The sequence below is a fragment of the Lactuca sativa genome, chromosome 2, assembly GCF_002870075.4.
Source record: "Lactuca sativa cultivar Salinas chromosome 2, Lsat_Salinas_v11, whole genome shotgun sequence".
Classification (NCBI taxonomy): Eukaryota; Viridiplantae; Streptophyta; class Magnoliopsida; order Asterales; family Asteraceae; genus Lactuca; species Lactuca sativa.
This window is the reverse complement of record NC_056624.2, coordinates 63,453,879-63,470,385: the sequence shown is the minus strand read 5'-3', so window position 1 is coordinate 63,470,385 and position 16,507 is coordinate 63,453,879. Positions and strand designations below refer to the sequence as shown.

The following is a 16,507-nucleotide window of genomic DNA, read 5'->3' as shown; positions in this document are numbered from 1 at the left end:
TTAAAATTTGGGAGAGATTTGGGAGAGAGAGACTTCGTTTGTGACCTTTTTGGATGTTTAGCTTCGCAACGCAAGGTTCGTACACCCCGTTAAGCCTTGTTATGATTGTTATACGTCCCCGAGGGGTATGGAATAATGTTTTATCGAATAGTTTCATCACTTACCCCGATTAGGGTTTAGAATTTCTGAACGTACGAACTTTCCAAGTAATAACTTCTTATTAAAATAGCGAGTTGTACAATAGTAACATAATGTAAACCCTAATATACAAGGGTTAGATGAGTTGACTGGTTTGACCTTTTGACTTTATTTGACTTTGACTCGATCGGAATATGACGGTTGTCACATCATGTCACACCCCCGAACCAGACGGCGGAAACGTCTGAGGGCTCGCGTGACTTAAATTGAATATCATCACAATGAATATACATGAATCATAACATAAACATCACCATGCATCAATGTATTTGAACTGGAATTGTTCACATCAAGTACATTGTTTTAACATTTCAAATCCATACATATATTGTTTGATAGATTTCAAAAGCAAAAACACCCTAACACACTTGGTACTAATTCCTCAGCTTACCTGTTACCGGAGAATACAAGTTATTTTGAAAAAAACAGTCAACATATAAAATGTTGGTGAGTTCATAAGTATGTTGTGTTAAAATGATTTGTGTAGTTTGTAAAACCCAGAAAATCCGATATTTTCTGAAAAGACCATTGTAAAAAAAGTGTGAAGATCTGTACAATATGCATGATGATTTCAAAACATGAACAATTGAAGAACTTAGTATTAAACGTACAAGTGAAAATGTTGAACTTCCCCGGAAAACCCGACATTTTCCAAATACATAAAATTCCATGATTTCTCAAATTGTTATACCGCTGCATTGAATGATTCTGTTTACTCTTCCTTGATTACTCAGGTGGGGTTGGGTTAATTAAGGTTTGCGAGTTGTTACAACCATGCATTAGTAATGACTAGTTTATAACTACCGTTTATGAACGATCCTTAGAGGCACCGCCCGTTACAACTCACTTAATCCAACCACCTTGATTACTCTCGATTATCGCCCTGAATCTGTTTACGTTGATTACTCATAAGCCTTGCAAATGAGGAAAAGAGGAGTACAAATCCTGCTACTTCCGTGAGTTTACTTTAGGCCGTCGGGGATGCGAAAGAATCGTTGGTCCATCTCGCATTTGATTACTTTGACCTTACTAGCAAGATTAATAGACCACTAGGGTTCATTAGCACATGAAAGCCATTGAAAGTCCTTTTATATGGAATCGGGCCATAGGAGACTAAACGTTATCCCTTTGGCCCTAAAGATCATGTTAATGGACTTGCAAGGTCCAACAAGCATGATTTGAAACTTTCAAGCCCAAAGTTTGAATAATTACTCGTCTTAGGTATCACATATCTTTTGTAGGGTTCGATTTAACGTTTGTTGTTTTTGTATCGATTCGAGACCGATCGATTTGTTTATAACGATATTTGGAGTTAAACGTGTATTCGTCTTTCAATTTTTCGTAAGTCGTGGTTTTGTATTTGACTTAATGAAATGATTAGCCTAAAACAGTGGTTTGACCTTTTCAACACCTTCCTTTTTTAAAAAATGACAGTTTTAGTCCTTTATATAAAAGAAAGGACATTTTTAGCCCTTAAAATATTTTCTTGACACTTTTGCATCATAAATTTGTTTAAATGATAGTTTTAACTCAAAACTTATTTTTTTAACAGTTTCACCCCTTTCAGAATAGTATTTTTGATTTAAAACCCAACTTTTCGCAATTTTTACAGTTTTGGCCCAAAATCCAAAAACTTTGCATTTTTTATCCTTCTTGGAAATGAAAAGCACTTTTGACCCTTGAAATAGTTTTGTTATACTTTTTATCCCCTGATTTGAAGAAATTTTCATTTCAGCCCATTTAATTGTCATTTTTCGCAATTTTTTTGGCCTATTGGGCCGAAATGCCCAAAATTAACCCATTAAGCTAAAAATTTACATTTCAAGTCCTTTGAAAATTTTAATATTCAGAAAAACAATTATTGAAACTATTTTGACTCTTTTGACCCTTAAGAAACCATGATTTGGCAACTTTTAACCCAATTTTTTGTATATTTGACACTTTAAGCCCAAAAATGGGTTTTATGTTGAAGTATATTTAACACAATCTTATAATTTATTATTCTTGACTTGTTTGGTGTAAAATAACTTAGATCATGTTTTTTTACTTTCTCATGTCATAGATCTCGAGTTAACACCCCTTTTTAGTTACATGTTCATCACAAAAACACATAAAATCATACATACATGCATAAAATCACACATAGCATACACATACACATAGATATACACATTTTCTTGTATTCTCCCCCGTAAAAGATATGAAAACCGAAAAGAGAGGGGTATGAAGCTCACCTTGAGTTGTGGTTTCGGTTTAGAAGAGAGAAATGAAGAAGTTTGGTGCAAATCTTGGCCTAGTAAGCTTTCCTTGGAGGATCTCGAACTTAGGTGTTTCTAAGATGGTGATTATGAGTTTGGATAGACTAGGAAGATATTTTGATAAAACAACGAATCTAGATCATAGATCCAAACATACACTTACCTTGAATGATGATTTTTTGTGGAAGAAACTCCTTATCAAGCTCTAAATCTCGAAAAAAAATTTGATGAAGAATGAAGAGAGCCTCTTTGAGAGAGTTTGAGTGAAATGTGTGTGTGTGTGTGTGTTTGTGTTGTTTCGGTCGAGAGAAAAAGAGAGGAGAAGAGAGACTAGATGAAGTGATGGTTGCATGGAGATATGAGTTATATGCATGGACGGCCTATGGGTAAATGTGAGGTGGCAAATGGAAGTCAACCCTCTTCTATTTTGGGTTGTTGTGCCGAGAAGAGGGGATGGGAAAAGAAGAAAATTGGGCTTTTTCTCTTAGGCCCATCTTATGATTCACTTAGATGATTTTTGGCCCCAAATAAATCAAAGTATGATTTTTATGACCCATTAGGGCTAATTTAAATTTGTTGTGACCCAATAAGGCCCATTAAAGTTAACCTAGTTTATTTTAGGCTTGTAAAGCCCAAATTATTAATTTTCATGTATATGGGTCCAATTAGGACCCATTTGAGAGTTCTGTGTTCAGGATAGTCAAATTGGAAGCTTATTGGTCCATTAGGTTAATTAGATTTTTTATGGCCCAAAAGAGCCCATTAGGGTATTTTATTTCATTTTAGGCCCAATAGGGCCCAAAATGTTAAAATAAAGAGTAAATTACGCGAATGGTCCCTGTGGTTTAGTGTAAATTACACGCTTGGTCCCTAAATTATTTTTCTAACTCGGACTGTCCTCAACTTTTAATTATGTAACCCGCCTAGTACCTATTCTCACATTCCGTCAATTGTTTCCGTTAGACACCCCACGTGCCTTGCACGTTGGGGGTATAAAAGTCTTTTCACATATCTAATGTTATACCGCCAAGAAAAAAAAGGACGTATCGTTGATCAACGTGATCAGACACAAGCTTCACAGACAAAACCTTTGAAAACCCTTTGAAAACCCTTGAAAACCCTTGATCGAAAGAACCCTACATTTGAAAACGACGATGGCGCCTTGGAGGATACGTGCTACCATGGACGAGATTGACGTTGCTCGTAGATATGGTAAGTGTTTACTCCCTCAATCAGTTAGTAACTTAAAAAGAAAAATGTGACTAACCAATCTTTCCGTGAATATACAGTCGGACATCCGACGATATTCTCTGTCCGATTACACCATGGTGGACAGTTTACAAAGTTCCCTGGAAGAAAGTACATCAAAGGCAAGCAAAATTATGTTGATTTACTAGACATTGACACCTTTTCCATTCACGACATTGACGAGATTATGGAGGAACTTGGGCATATTGATTCAGACGAAACACTACTCTATTATCATTTCCTGAGACCATTTGGCGATTTGGATTTTGGGTTATTTGCTTTGGGTTCAGATCAGGATGTTCATCATCTGGGTACGTATGTTGCTAACCATAAGCTAATAGATGTATATATTGAGCATGGGAAAACAAATTTACATACTTATTCTATGTCCCCCAACCCTAGTAAGGTTAAAATTGTTGAAAATAAAGAGCCCCCAGCTTGCTCCAAACAGTTGTTTTTGGAGTGGAATGACTCTCCAATTGAGCATGAGAGTGTTCCAGACCTAACAGAAGTTGAGAATGATAGTCATTTGGACAAAGAACCATCTTTGGTCGACCATATTGAATTTGAAATGAATGTAGAGAATGAGGATGATTATGATGGTAGTGGACACAACAATGGCAGTGGAAATGATGAGTTTGATGATGATAGTGAGAGTGAAGATAGTGATTTTTTTATTGATGAGGACAATCTCATACATGATGTTGATGTGGATATGAAAGATTTCCATATGAACATTGACAAGGATGTAGAATGGGTTGGAGGTTCTTCTGAAAGTAATGTACCTGAAGATACACAACAAGGTGACTTAGAAGTGATCAACACAGAGGTTTTGTTGTCCGGGTCTTCATCAGATGAGGCAAATGATGGTAAGCGAAGGAAAACTATTAGGGCCATACAGAGGGCTTATGAAAATGATGCAGCTTTGGTTAGTGAGCCCTTCTACATTTTTCAAACTTTCAGTTCATCTAAGGACTTTAAGACACATGTGAAACTACATTCCATAAGGACAAGAAGGGAAATACAATTAGAGAAAAATGATAAGAATAGGGTTAGGTTTGTGTGTAAGGGCACTATACCAAATCTTGCTACTAATGAAGAAGAGAAATGCCCATGGGTTATATATTGTAGTAAGTGGAAGCGTGACATAGATTGGATGGTTAAGACATACACGAAGGAGCATCGATGTCTACAAACAAGGAAAGTCAAAGCATGTGACTATAAGTTCCTTTCAGAGCATATAGTACAAGTTATTGAGACAAACCCAAAGATTCCTATTAGGGCTTTACGAGAGCAACTCCAACGTGAGTACCAGATGGACATTTCGCATATGAAAACTTTTAGGGCAAAGCAGCAAGCTTTAAAGAATGTTCAAGGAGATTATGCCAGCCAATACAGGTTGTTAAGGGACTATGTTTTAGAGGTACAAGCACGTAACCCAGATACTACGGTTAAAATTGATGTTGAAAGTGAAGCGAATCCAACTGTTGAGACAAGAATATTCAGGCGTATCTATGTTTGCATTGGAGCTTTGAAGCGAGGTTTTGCAGCGGGAAGAAGGGACTTTCTTGGACTTGATGGAGCCTTCGTGAAACGTCCATATCCAGGCCAAGTTTTGTCTGCTGTGGTAAGATCTTCTTATTTCTTTTTGTATTGTATGTTCTTTATTTTAAGTAGTGTTAACTGACCAATGTTTTCTGGTAATTTATGTTTCTTATCAAAGGCATTGGATGGTAATAATGGGATATATCCTTTAGCCTATGTTGTGGTTGAATCAGAAACATTGAATTCTTGGACTTGGTTTTTAAGTAATTTGGGTGATGACTTAGGTTTGGGAACAAATTCCAATTTCACGTTTATGAGTGACAGACAAAAGGTATTAGAACCTATCCAAACTAGGTTTTATAGTTTTATACTATTGATGCAGTTATACTAACATACAAACATGTTACTATTGCTAGGGGTTTGTTGCCTGCGATTGCAACACTATTTCCATGTGCAGAGCATCGCTATTGTCTTCGTCACATACACGACAACATGAAAAAGAACTGGAGGGGAAAGGTGTTCAAGGATCTTCTTTGGGAATGTGCCACGACCTCTAATGTACAACACTTTCATCAAGCAATGGAAAAACTAAAGAAGCTTAACAATGATGCTTATGAGTGGCTGAAACAAATACCTCCTCAAAGTTGGGCTCGCTCCCACTTTACTGGTATAATGACTTTCGATCTCTACTTAATAATTTTAAAAGAAGGTAAATTGAATACTGACATAGAACTTGTTTATGTTCAGGGAGAGCACATTGTGATGCTCTAACTAATAACCTGTGTGAAGCATTCAACAGCAAGATAGAAGATGGTCGTGATGCACCAATTATTAACTGCATTGAGTTCATCAGAGAGTACATTATGAAGAAGATAGTCAAAGTTGACAAGGAAATTCAGAAAGTTGTAGGTCCTTTGACTCCTACAGCTACAACAATATTGGATAAGATAAAGAGTAAGGCAGAACAGTATGTTGCAACATTTTGTGGTGCTGGAAAATATCAAGTTGTTGGACCATGGCAAGATCAGTGTATTGTGGATGTAGGTCAACAAAGTTGCACGTGCAAAAGGTGGGAATTAACAGGAATTCCATGCAAACATGGTGTGGCTGCTATTTGGGACATGGGGAGGAATGACAAAGATGTGGGAATCCCAGAATCATTTGTGCATCCATGTTACTGGTTATCAAGCTGGAAAGAGATGTATTCTTTTAAGGTTACTCCAATCAATGGAAGGTCCATGTGGGAGAAGTCAGCTATACCAACAACTCTGTTGCCTCCAAATCATCGTGTTCCCATAGGAAGACCAAAGAAGAAGAGAACAATATCAATTGTGGAAAAGGAGGACTTTGTTAGAGGAAACACAGCATCGAGGGCCCATAGATCAGTAACATGTACGAAGTGTAACAATGTTGGTCACAATGCAAGAACCTGCAAAGGGAAAAGACCAATTGTTGGTGGGGGTGGTGGACAATCACAAGTCAAAGGAAAAGGGAAAGGGAAGGCAACCACTTGATGGTTTGTAATAGGGCTAGTCTTTTGTTACTTTAAATATGAATGGATTGTGTTATGTTACTGCTTGTAATAGGGCTAATATTTTGGTATATTATTTATGAATAGTTTGTAATAGGGGCAGTATTTTGATACTTCTTTTAGCCAATATGTTGGCACTTTTGGATGAACTAGTTTGTCACCCTCATTGCCCTGTAATAGTTTGGTACTAATGGAATGTTTTCTTCTTATGATACACCATTGGGTAGATAATAATTTGGTTTATATTGATTTTTACATTTATATTTTCCATAATAGTTTGGTACTAAATTAGATTGTTATATTCTTCTTATGATGTCACCCTCATTGCCCTGTTATAGTTTGGTACTAATTAATGGTCAATATGCTGCTTATACATCACTTTAAAACATAATCAATACAACACTGCTACAACCATTACAGTACATTTGCATTACAATACATAGACAACCTAACCAATACATAAACACCATTTTCATTGATCTTAAAAATCTTAACCATCTGCATTACAATACATACACAACTTAACCATTACAGAAAAGGATACCTTCACATTCACTGCTACAACCTAACCATTACAGATAATGATACCATCACATACATTGCTACAACCTAACCATTACAGAAGACTTTACCATTACAATAACAACTCATCCCCACCTTACAACTTGTAAACAAGTATCACCAAGAACAATACCCAATTAATAAATAAACATATTTTCAAGAAAAGATTTTCATTTTTCAGCTTCTTGTTCAACCTCACAAGCCAGGAGATTGTCAGTCTGTCACCATGATCCTTTTCATCATCATCTACCCAAGCAATAAATCCTTTACGTGGTTCCTGTCAATTTCAAAAGCCACGGTTACAATACCTATAATCGCATACAGTGATATCCTCATCTAGGGTTACGATTACAAAATTCTCAACTACAACATATCTTAATTGGACATGCGTAAAAGGGTCTTCCTGGATTATTGTTAGTAGTTGAAGTCCGAATTACAGCAGCATGCCCACAATCGCATTGAACCATCCTTGATTTGAACATCCTTAGGTGTAACCGCTTCAAACGATGGAGGATTGAAAGAAACTCTAAATTAGGTTCGATCCTGATGAAAAATTAGTATTTGAAGATCGTTGGAAATGTGAAAAGACTTTTATACCCCCAACGTGCAAGGCACGTAGGGTGTCTAACGGAAACAATTGACGGAATGTGAGAATAGGGACTAGGCGGGTTACATAATTAAAAGTTAAGGACAGTCCGAGTTAGAAAAATAAGTTAGGGACCAAGCGTGTAATTTAGACTAAACCACAGGGACCATTCGTGTAATTTACTCTAAAATAAATGAAGGTGGCTCCAAATTAGAGTCCATATAAGAGTTCTAAGCCCAAAGACATCAAATTGGAAACTTATTGGTCTATTAGGCCCAATAAGGAAATCCTAGTCCAAAATGGACTTAAACCGGGATTTTAGGGATTCCAAACTTTGGTTGACTATTTGATGTGCTCTTATAAAGTGTTTGATGGAAGTTTGTTGTTATTGAATAAGCATCATACATGCTTTTACATTGTTGGTTCACATTTGTTATCGTTCTTCAATGTTTACAAGGCACCAGATTCCTAGTTGTAACACATCATCCCCCCGTCAGAAGGAATTTCGTCCCAAAATTAGCGTTTTGTCTAGGACTTCAAGAATTTGGAAAAAGATGCGAATACTTTTGTTTCATTTGGTCCTTGCGTTCCAGGTGAATTCGGGTCCTCGTTTAGCATCCCAACGGACCTTCACGAGAGGAATACAACTTTGCTTTGTCCTTTTGATCTTCCGATCCATGATTTCAACCGGCTCCTCCACGAAGTGGAGACTCTCGTTAACTTCAATTTCATCTAATGGTATTACGAGGGGTCCTTGACTGCTTCTCCGTATCCTATAGCTAGGACTCTTCCTATACCCCCAACATTGGCATTTCGTGCCTTTAGGCAGTCTCGTTTGAAGTGCCCCGTTTCCCCACGGGCATAGCAGGATTGACTTGCTCCAGTGTCGGTGACTTGAGTGAGGGGTTGGGTTGGCGCTGTACAGAATCGAGCAGTATGTCCCTTCTTGTTGCAGTTGCTGCAGTGCATTTCCCGACAAGCACCGGTGTGGTGGAAGCTGCACTTGTTGCACTTGGGGAGGGTTCCAACATATTGCCTTAATGGTGTTGGAGTGGCAGGAGTGGTGGCAGCACGAACAACAACTGTCTGTTGCTTTTTGGCGGAGTCTAGTCCTGACCGTTTCTTTTTGTTGCTCCAGAATTTTCTTTTATTGCTTCCCCCTCTTGCTTGATCATGGGTGGTGGTCGCAGTACCATGGTTGGCCCTATGGTCGATAAGTTGTTGTGCGAATTCCTTGGCACTGTCAAAAGTAGTGGGTCTTGAGGCCAACACACTATCTTGAATCTGGGATGATAGTCCCTAGAGGTATCGTTCCACCTTCTTCTCTTCTGGAGTGACCATTGTTGGACAAAGGAGTGCTAGGTCATTCAATCGGGCAGTATCATTTTCAAGGTCAGTGCTCGACATCTTGAGGTTCCTGATTTCTTCTTCAAGTTTTTGCACTTCGACCCTCAGGCAATACTCCTTTAGCATCAAAGCTTTCAAGTATTACCAGCTTATAGAGTTAGCCACTACGGGAGTAAGTGACTTAACTCGGCCATTCCACCAAGTGAGAGCTCTACCAGTGAAAGTGAATGTTGCATACTTGACTTTGCTCGTTTCGGGACAAGCATAGATTTCGAAAACTACTTCGGTCCTCTCGAACCATTGCATTAGTGTGACGACGCCCCCGCTTCCATTGAAAGAATCGGGTTTGCCATATGAAAACTTTTAGGGCAAACCAACAAGCTTTAAAGCATGTTCAAGGAGATTATGCCAGCCAATACAGGTTGATAAGGGACTATGTTTTAGAGGTACACGCACGTAACCCAGATACTACGGTTAAAATTGATGTTGAAAGTGAAGCGAATCCAACTGTTGAGACAAGAACATTCAGGCGTATCTATGTTTGCATTGGAGCTTTGAAGCGAGGTTTTGCAGCGGGAAGAAGGGACTTTCTTGGACTTGATGGAGCCTTCGTGAAAGGTCCATATCCAGGCCAAGTTTTGTCTGCTGTGGTAAGATCTTCTTATTTCTTTTTGTATTGTATGTTCTTTATTTTAAGTAGTGTTAACTGACCAATGTTTTCTGGTAATTTATGTTTCTTATCAAAGGCATTGGATGGTAATAATGGGATATATCCTTTAGCCTATGCTTTGGTTGAATCAGAAACATTGAATTCTTGGACTTGGTTTTTAAGTAATTTGGGTGATGACTTAGGTTTGGGAACAAATTCCAATTTCACGTTTATGAGTGACAGACAAAAGGTATTGGAACCTATCCAAACTAGGTTTTATAGTTTTATACTATTGATGCAGTTATACTAACATACAAACATGTTACTATTGCTAGGGGTTTGTTGCCTGCGATTGCAACACTATTTCCATGTGCAGAGCATCGCTATTGTCTTCGTCACATACACGACAACATGAAAAAGAACTGGAGGGGAAAGGTGTTCAAGGATCTTCTTTGGGAATGTGCCACGACCTCTAATGTACAACACTTTCATCAAGCAATGGAAAAACTAAAGAAGCTTAACAATGATGCTTATGAGTGGCTGAAACAAATACCTCCTCAAAGTTGAGCTCGCTCCCACTTTACTGGTATAATGACTTTCGATCTCTACTTAATAATTTTAAAAGAAGGTAAATTGAATACTGACATAGAAGTTGTTTATGTTCAGGGAGAGCACATTGTGATGCTCTAACTAATAACCTGTGTGAAGCATTCAACAACAAGATAGAAGATGGTCGTGATGCACCAATTATTAACTGCATTGAGTTCATCAGAGAGTACATTATGAAGAAGATAGTCAAAGTTGACAAGGAAATTCAGAAAGTTGTAGGTCCTTTGACTCCTACAGCTACAACAATATTGGATAAGATAAAGAGTAAGGCAGAACAGTATGTTGCAACATTTTGTGGTGCTGGAAAATATCAAGTTGTTGGACCATGGCAAGATCAGTGTATTGTGGATGTAGGTCAACAAAGTTGCACGTGCAAAAGGTGGGAATTAACAGGAATTCCGTGCAAACATGGTGTGGCTGCTATTTGGGACATGGGGAGGAATGACAAAGATGTGGGAATCCCATAATCATTTGTGCATCCATGTTACTGGTTATCAAGCTGGAAAGAGATGTATTCTTTTAAGGTTAGTCCAATCAATGGAAGGTCCATGTGGGAGAAGTCAGTTATACCAACAACTATGTTGCCTCCAAATCATCGTGTTCCCATAGGAAGACCAAAGAAGAAGAGAACAATATCAATTGTGGAAAAGGAGGACTTTGTTAGAGGAAACACAGCATCGAGGGCCCATAGATCAGTAACATGTATGAAGTGTAACAATGTTGGTCACAATGCAAGAACCTGCAAAGGGAAAAGACCAATTGTTGGTGGGGGTGGTGGACAATCACAAGTCAAAGGAAAAGGGAAAGGGAAGGCAACCACTTGATGGTTTGTAATAGGGATAGTCTTTTGTTACTTTAAATATGAATGGATTGTGTTATGTTACTGCTTGTAATAGGGCTAATATTTTGGTACATTATTTATGAATAGTTTGTAATAGGGGCAGTATTTTGATACTTCTTTTAGCCAATATGTTGGCACTTTTGGATGAACTAGTTTGTCACCCTCATTGCCCTGTAATAGTTTGGTACTAATGGAATGTTTTCTTCTTATGATACACCATTGGGTAGATAATAATTTGGTTTATATTGATTTTTACATTTATATTTTCCATAATAGTTTGGTACTAAATTAGATTGTTATATTCTTCTTATGATGTCACCCTCATTGCCCTGTTATAGTTTGGTACTAATTAATGGTCAATATGCTGCTTATACATCACTTTAAAACATAATCAATACAACACTGCTACAACCATTACAGTACATTTGCATTACAATACATAGACAACCTAACCAATACATAAACACCATTTTCATTGATCTTAAAAATCTTAACCATCTGCATTACAATACATACACAACTTAACCATTACAGAAAAGGATACCTTCACATTCACTGCTACAACCTAACCATTACAGATAATGATACCATCACATACATTGCTACAACCTAACCATTACAGAAGACTTTACCATTACAATAACAACTCATCCCCACCTTACAGCTTGTAAACAAGTATCCCCAAGAACAATACCCAATTAATAAATAAACATATTTTCAAGAAAAGATTTTCATTTTTCAGCTTCTTGTTCAACCTCACAAGCCAGGAGATTGTCAGTCTGTCACCATGATCCTTTTCATCATCATCTACCCAAGCAATAAATCCTTTACGTGGTTCCTGTCAATTTCAAAAGCCACGGTTACAATACCTATAATCGCATACAGTGATATCCTCATCTAGGGTTACGATTACAAAATTCTCAACTACAACATATCTTAATTGGACATGCGTAAAAGGGTCTTCCTGGATTATTGTTAGTAGTTGAAGTCCGAATTACAGCAGCATGCCCACAATCGCATTGAACCATCCTTGATTTGAACATCCTTAGGTGTAACCGCTTCAAACGATGGAGGATTGAAAGAAACTCTAAATTAGGTTCGATCCTGATGAAAAATTAGTATTTGAAGATCGTTGGAAATGTGAAAAGACTTTTATACCCCCAACGTGCAAGGCACGTAGGGTGTCTAACGGAAACAATTGACGGAATGTGAGAATAGGGACTAGGCGGGTTACATAATTAAAAGTTAAGGACAGTCCGAGTTAGAAAAATAAGTTAGGGACCAAGCGTGTAATTTAGACTAAACCACAGGGACCATTCGTGTAATTTACTCTAAAATAAATGAAGGTGGCTCCAAATTAGAGTCCATATAAGAGTTCTAAGCCCAAAGACATCAAATTGGAAACTTATTGGTCTATTAGGCCCAATAAGGAAATCCTAGTCCAAAATGGACTTAAACCGGGATTTTAGGGATTCCAAACTTTGGTTGACTATTTGATGTGCTCTTATAAAGTGTTTGATGGAAGTTTGTTGTTATTGAATAAGCATCATACATGCTTTTACATTGTTGGTTCACATTTGTTATCGTTCTTCAATGTTTACAAGGCACCAGATTCCTAGTTGTAACACATCATCCCCCCGTCAGAAGGAATTTCGTCCCAAAATTAGCGTTTTGTCTAGGACTTCAAGAATTTGGAAAAAGATGCGAATACTTTTGTTTCATTTGGTCCTTGCGTTCCAGGTGAATTCGGGTCCTCGTTTAGCATCCCAACGGACCTTCACGAGAGGAATACAACTTTGCTTTGTCCTTTTGATCTTCCGATCCATGATTTCAACCGGCTCCTCCACGAAGTGGAGACTCTCGTTAACTTCAATTTCATCTAATGGTATTACGAGGGGTCCTTGACTGCTTCTCCGTATCCTATAGCTAGGACTCTTCCTATACCCCCAACATTGGCATTTCGTGCCTTTAGGCAGTCTCGTTTGAAGTGCCCCGTTTCCCCACGGGCATAGCAGGATTGACTTGCTCCAGTGTCGGTGACTTGAGTGAGGGGTTGGGTTGGCGCTGTACAGAATCGAGCAGTATGTCCCTTCTTGTTGCAGTTGCTGCAGTGCATTTCCCGACAAGCACCGGTGTGGTGGAAGCTGCACTTGGGGAGGGTTCCAACATATTGCCTTAATGGTGTTGGAGTGGCAGGAGTGGTGGCAGCACGAACAACAACTGTCTGTTGCTTTTTGGCGGAGTCTAGTCCTGACCGTTTCTTTTTGTTGCTCCAGAATTTTCTTTTATTGCTTCCCCCTCTTGCTTGATCATGGGTGGTGGTCGCAGTACCATGGTTGGCCCTATGGTCGATAAGTTGTTGTGCGAATTCCTTGGCACTGTCAAAAGTAGTGGGTCTTGAGGCCAACACACTATCTTGAATCTGGGATGATAGTCCCTAGAGGTATCGTTCCACCTTCTTCTCTTCTGGAGTGACCATTGTTGGACAAAGGAGTGCTAGGTCATTCAATCGGGCAGTATCATTTTCAAGGTCAGTGCTCGACATCTTGAGGTTCCTGATTTCTTCTTCAAGTTTTTGCACTTCGACCCTCAGGCAATACTCCTTTAGCATCAAAGCTTTCAAGTATTACCAGCTTATAGAGTTAGCCACTACGGGAGTAAGTGACTTAACTCGGCCATTCCACCAAGTGAGAGCTCTACCAGTGAAAGTGAATGTTGCATACTTGACTTTGCTCGTTTCGGGACAAGCATAGATTTCGAAAACTACTTCGGTCCTCTCGAACCATTGCATTAGTGTGACGACGCCCCCGCTTCCATTGAAAGAATCGGGTTTGCCATATGAAAACTTTTAGGGCAAACCAGCAAGCTTTAAAGCATGTTCAAGGAGATTATGCCAGCCAATACAGGTTGATAAGGGACTATGTTTTAGAGGTACACGCACGTAACCCAGATACTACGGTTAAAATTGATGTTGAAAGTGAAGCGAATCCAACTGTTGAGACAAGAACATTCAGGCGTATCTATGTTTGCATTGGAGCTTTGAAGCGAGGTTTTGCAGCGGGAAGAAGGGACTTTCTTGGACTTGATGGAGCCTTCGTGAAAGGTCCATATCCAGGCCAAGTTTTGTCTGCTGTGGTAAGATCTTCTTATTTCTTTTTGTATTGTATGTTCTTTATTTTAAGTAGTGTTAACTGACCAATGTTTTCTGGTAATTTATGTTTCTTATCAAAGGCATTGGATGGTAATAATGGGATATATCCTTTAGCCTATGCTTTGGTTGAATCAGAAACATTGAATTCTTGGACTTGGTTTTTAAGTAATTTGGGTGATGACTTAGGTTTGGGAACAAATTCTAATTTCACGTTTATGAGTGACAGACAAAAGGTATTGGAACCTATCCAAACTAGGTTTTATAGTTTTATACTATTGATGCAGTTATACTAACATACAAACATGTTACTATTGCTAGGGGTTTGTTGCCTGCGATTGCAACACTATTTCCATGTGCAGAGCATCGCTATTGTCTTCGTCACATACACGACAACATGAAAAAGAACTGGAGGGGAAAGGTGTTCAAGGATCTTCTTTGGGAATGTGCCACGACCTCTAATGTACAACACTTTCATCAAGCAATGGAAAAACTAAAGAAGCTTAACAATGATGCTTATGAGTGGCTGAAACAAATACCTCCTCAAAGTTGGGCTCGCTCCCACTTTACTGGTATAATGACTTTCGATCTCTACTTAATAATTTTAAAAGAAGGTAAATTGAATACTGACATAGAAGTTGTTTATGTTCAGGGAGAGCACATTGTGATGCTCTAACTAATAACCTGTGTGAAGCATTCAACAACAAGATAGAAGATGGTCGTGATGCACCAATTATTAACTGCATTGAGTTCATCAGAGAGTACATTATGAAGAAGATAGTCAAAGTTGACAAGGAAATTCAGAAAGTTGTAGGTCCTTTGACTCCTACAGCTACAACAATATTGGATAAGATAAAGAGTAAGGCAGAACAGTATGTTGCAACATTTTGTGGTGCTGGAAAATATCAAGTTGTTGGACCATGGCAAGATCAGTGTATTGTGGATGTAGGTCAACAAAGTTGCACGTGCAAAAGGTGGGAATTAACAGGAATTCCATGCAAACATGGTGTGGCTGCTATTTGGGACATGGGGAGGAATGACAAAGATGTGGGAATCCCAGAATCATTTGTGCATCCATGTTACTGGTTATCAAGCTGGAAAGAGATGTATTCTTTTAAGGTTACTCCAATCAATGGAAGGTCCATGTGGGAGAAGTCAGCTATACCAACAACTCTGTTGCCTCCAAATCATCGTGTTCCCATAGGAAGACCAAAGAAGAAGAGAACAATATCAATTGTGGAAAAGGAGGACTTTGTTAGAGGAAACACAGCATCGAGGGCCCATAGATCAGTAACATGTACGAAGTGTAACAATGTTGGTCACAATGCAAGAACCTGCAAAGGGAAAAGACCAATTGTTGGTGGGGGTGGTGGACAATCACAAGTCAAAGGAAAAGGGAAAGGGAAGGCAACCACTTGATGGTTTGTAATAGGGCTAGTCTTTTGTTACTTTAAATATGAATGGATTGTGTTATGTTACTGCTTGTAATAGGGCTAATATTTTGGTACATTATTTATGAATAGTTTGTAATAGGGGCAGTATTTTGATACTTCTTTTAGCCAATATGTTGGCACTTTTGGATGAACTAGTTTGTCACCCTCATTGCCCTGTAATAGTTTGGTACTAATGGAATGTTTTCTTCTTATGATACACCATTGGGTAGATAATAATTTGGTTTATATTGATTTTTACATTTATATTTTCCATAATAGTTTGGTACTAAATTAGATTGTTATATTCTTCTTATGATGTCACCCTCATTGCCCTGTTATAGTTTGGTACTAATTAATGGTCAATATGCTGCTTATACATCACTTTAAAACATAATCAATACAACACTGCTACAACCATTACAGTACATTTGCATTACAATACATAGACAACCTAACCAATACATAAACACCATTTTCATTGATCTTAAAAATCTTAACCATCTGCATTACAATACATACACAACTTAACCATTACAGAAAAGGATACCTTCAC

The 16,507-nt window shown here is 38.3% G+C and overlaps 2 protein-coding genes across 2 annotated transcripts; both read left to right on the top strand.

Moving 5' to 3' along the window:
* Positions 1-5,828: 5,828 nt before the first annotated feature.
* Positions 5,829-6,763, top strand: LOC128132313 (uncharacterized). Its single transcript, XM_052768839.1, has 2 exons — positions 5,829-5,916; positions 5,997-6,763. The coding sequence occupies exons 1-2, from the start codon at positions 5,829-5,831 to the stop codon at positions 6,761-6,763; spliced, it is 855 nt and encodes a 284-aa protein (XP_052624799.1).
* A 7,448-nt stretch (positions 6,764-14,211) lies between these two features.
* Positions 14,212-15,940, top strand: LOC111888925 (uncharacterized). The gene is made up of 4 exons (XM_052768838.1): positions 14,212-14,508; positions 14,605-14,710; positions 14,809-15,093; positions 15,174-15,940. The coding sequence occupies exons 1-4, from the start codon at positions 14,212-14,214 to the stop codon at positions 15,938-15,940; spliced, it is 1,455 nt and encodes a 484-aa protein (XP_052624798.1).
* Positions 15,941-16,507: the final 567 nt, after the last annotated feature.

What these genes read in the sequence shown, in the direction of transcription:
- LOC111888925 (XM_052768838.1), top strand. Translation starts at nt 14,212, where the DNA reads ATGAAAACTTTTAGGGCAAACCAGCAAGCTTTAAAGCATGTTCAAGGA. An exon ending in GCCAAGTTTTGTCTGCTGTG is followed by an intron (nt 14,509 to 14,604) that starts GTAAGATCTTCT and finishes TTCTTATCAAAG; the next exon opens with GCATTGGATGGTAATAATGG. An exon ending in GGCTCGCTCCCACTTTACTG is followed by an intron (nt 15,094 to 15,173) that starts GTATAATGACTT and finishes GTTTATGTTCAG; the next exon opens with GGAGAGCACATTGTGATGCT.
- LOC128132313 (XM_052768839.1), top strand. Translation starts at nt 5,829, where the DNA reads ATGGAAAAACTAAAGAAGCTTAACAATGATGCTTATGAGTGGCTGAAA. An exon ending in GGCTCGCTCCCACTTTACTG is followed by an intron (nt 5,917 to 5,996) that starts GTATAATGACTT and finishes GTTTATGTTCAG; the next exon opens with GGAGAGCACATTGTGATGCT.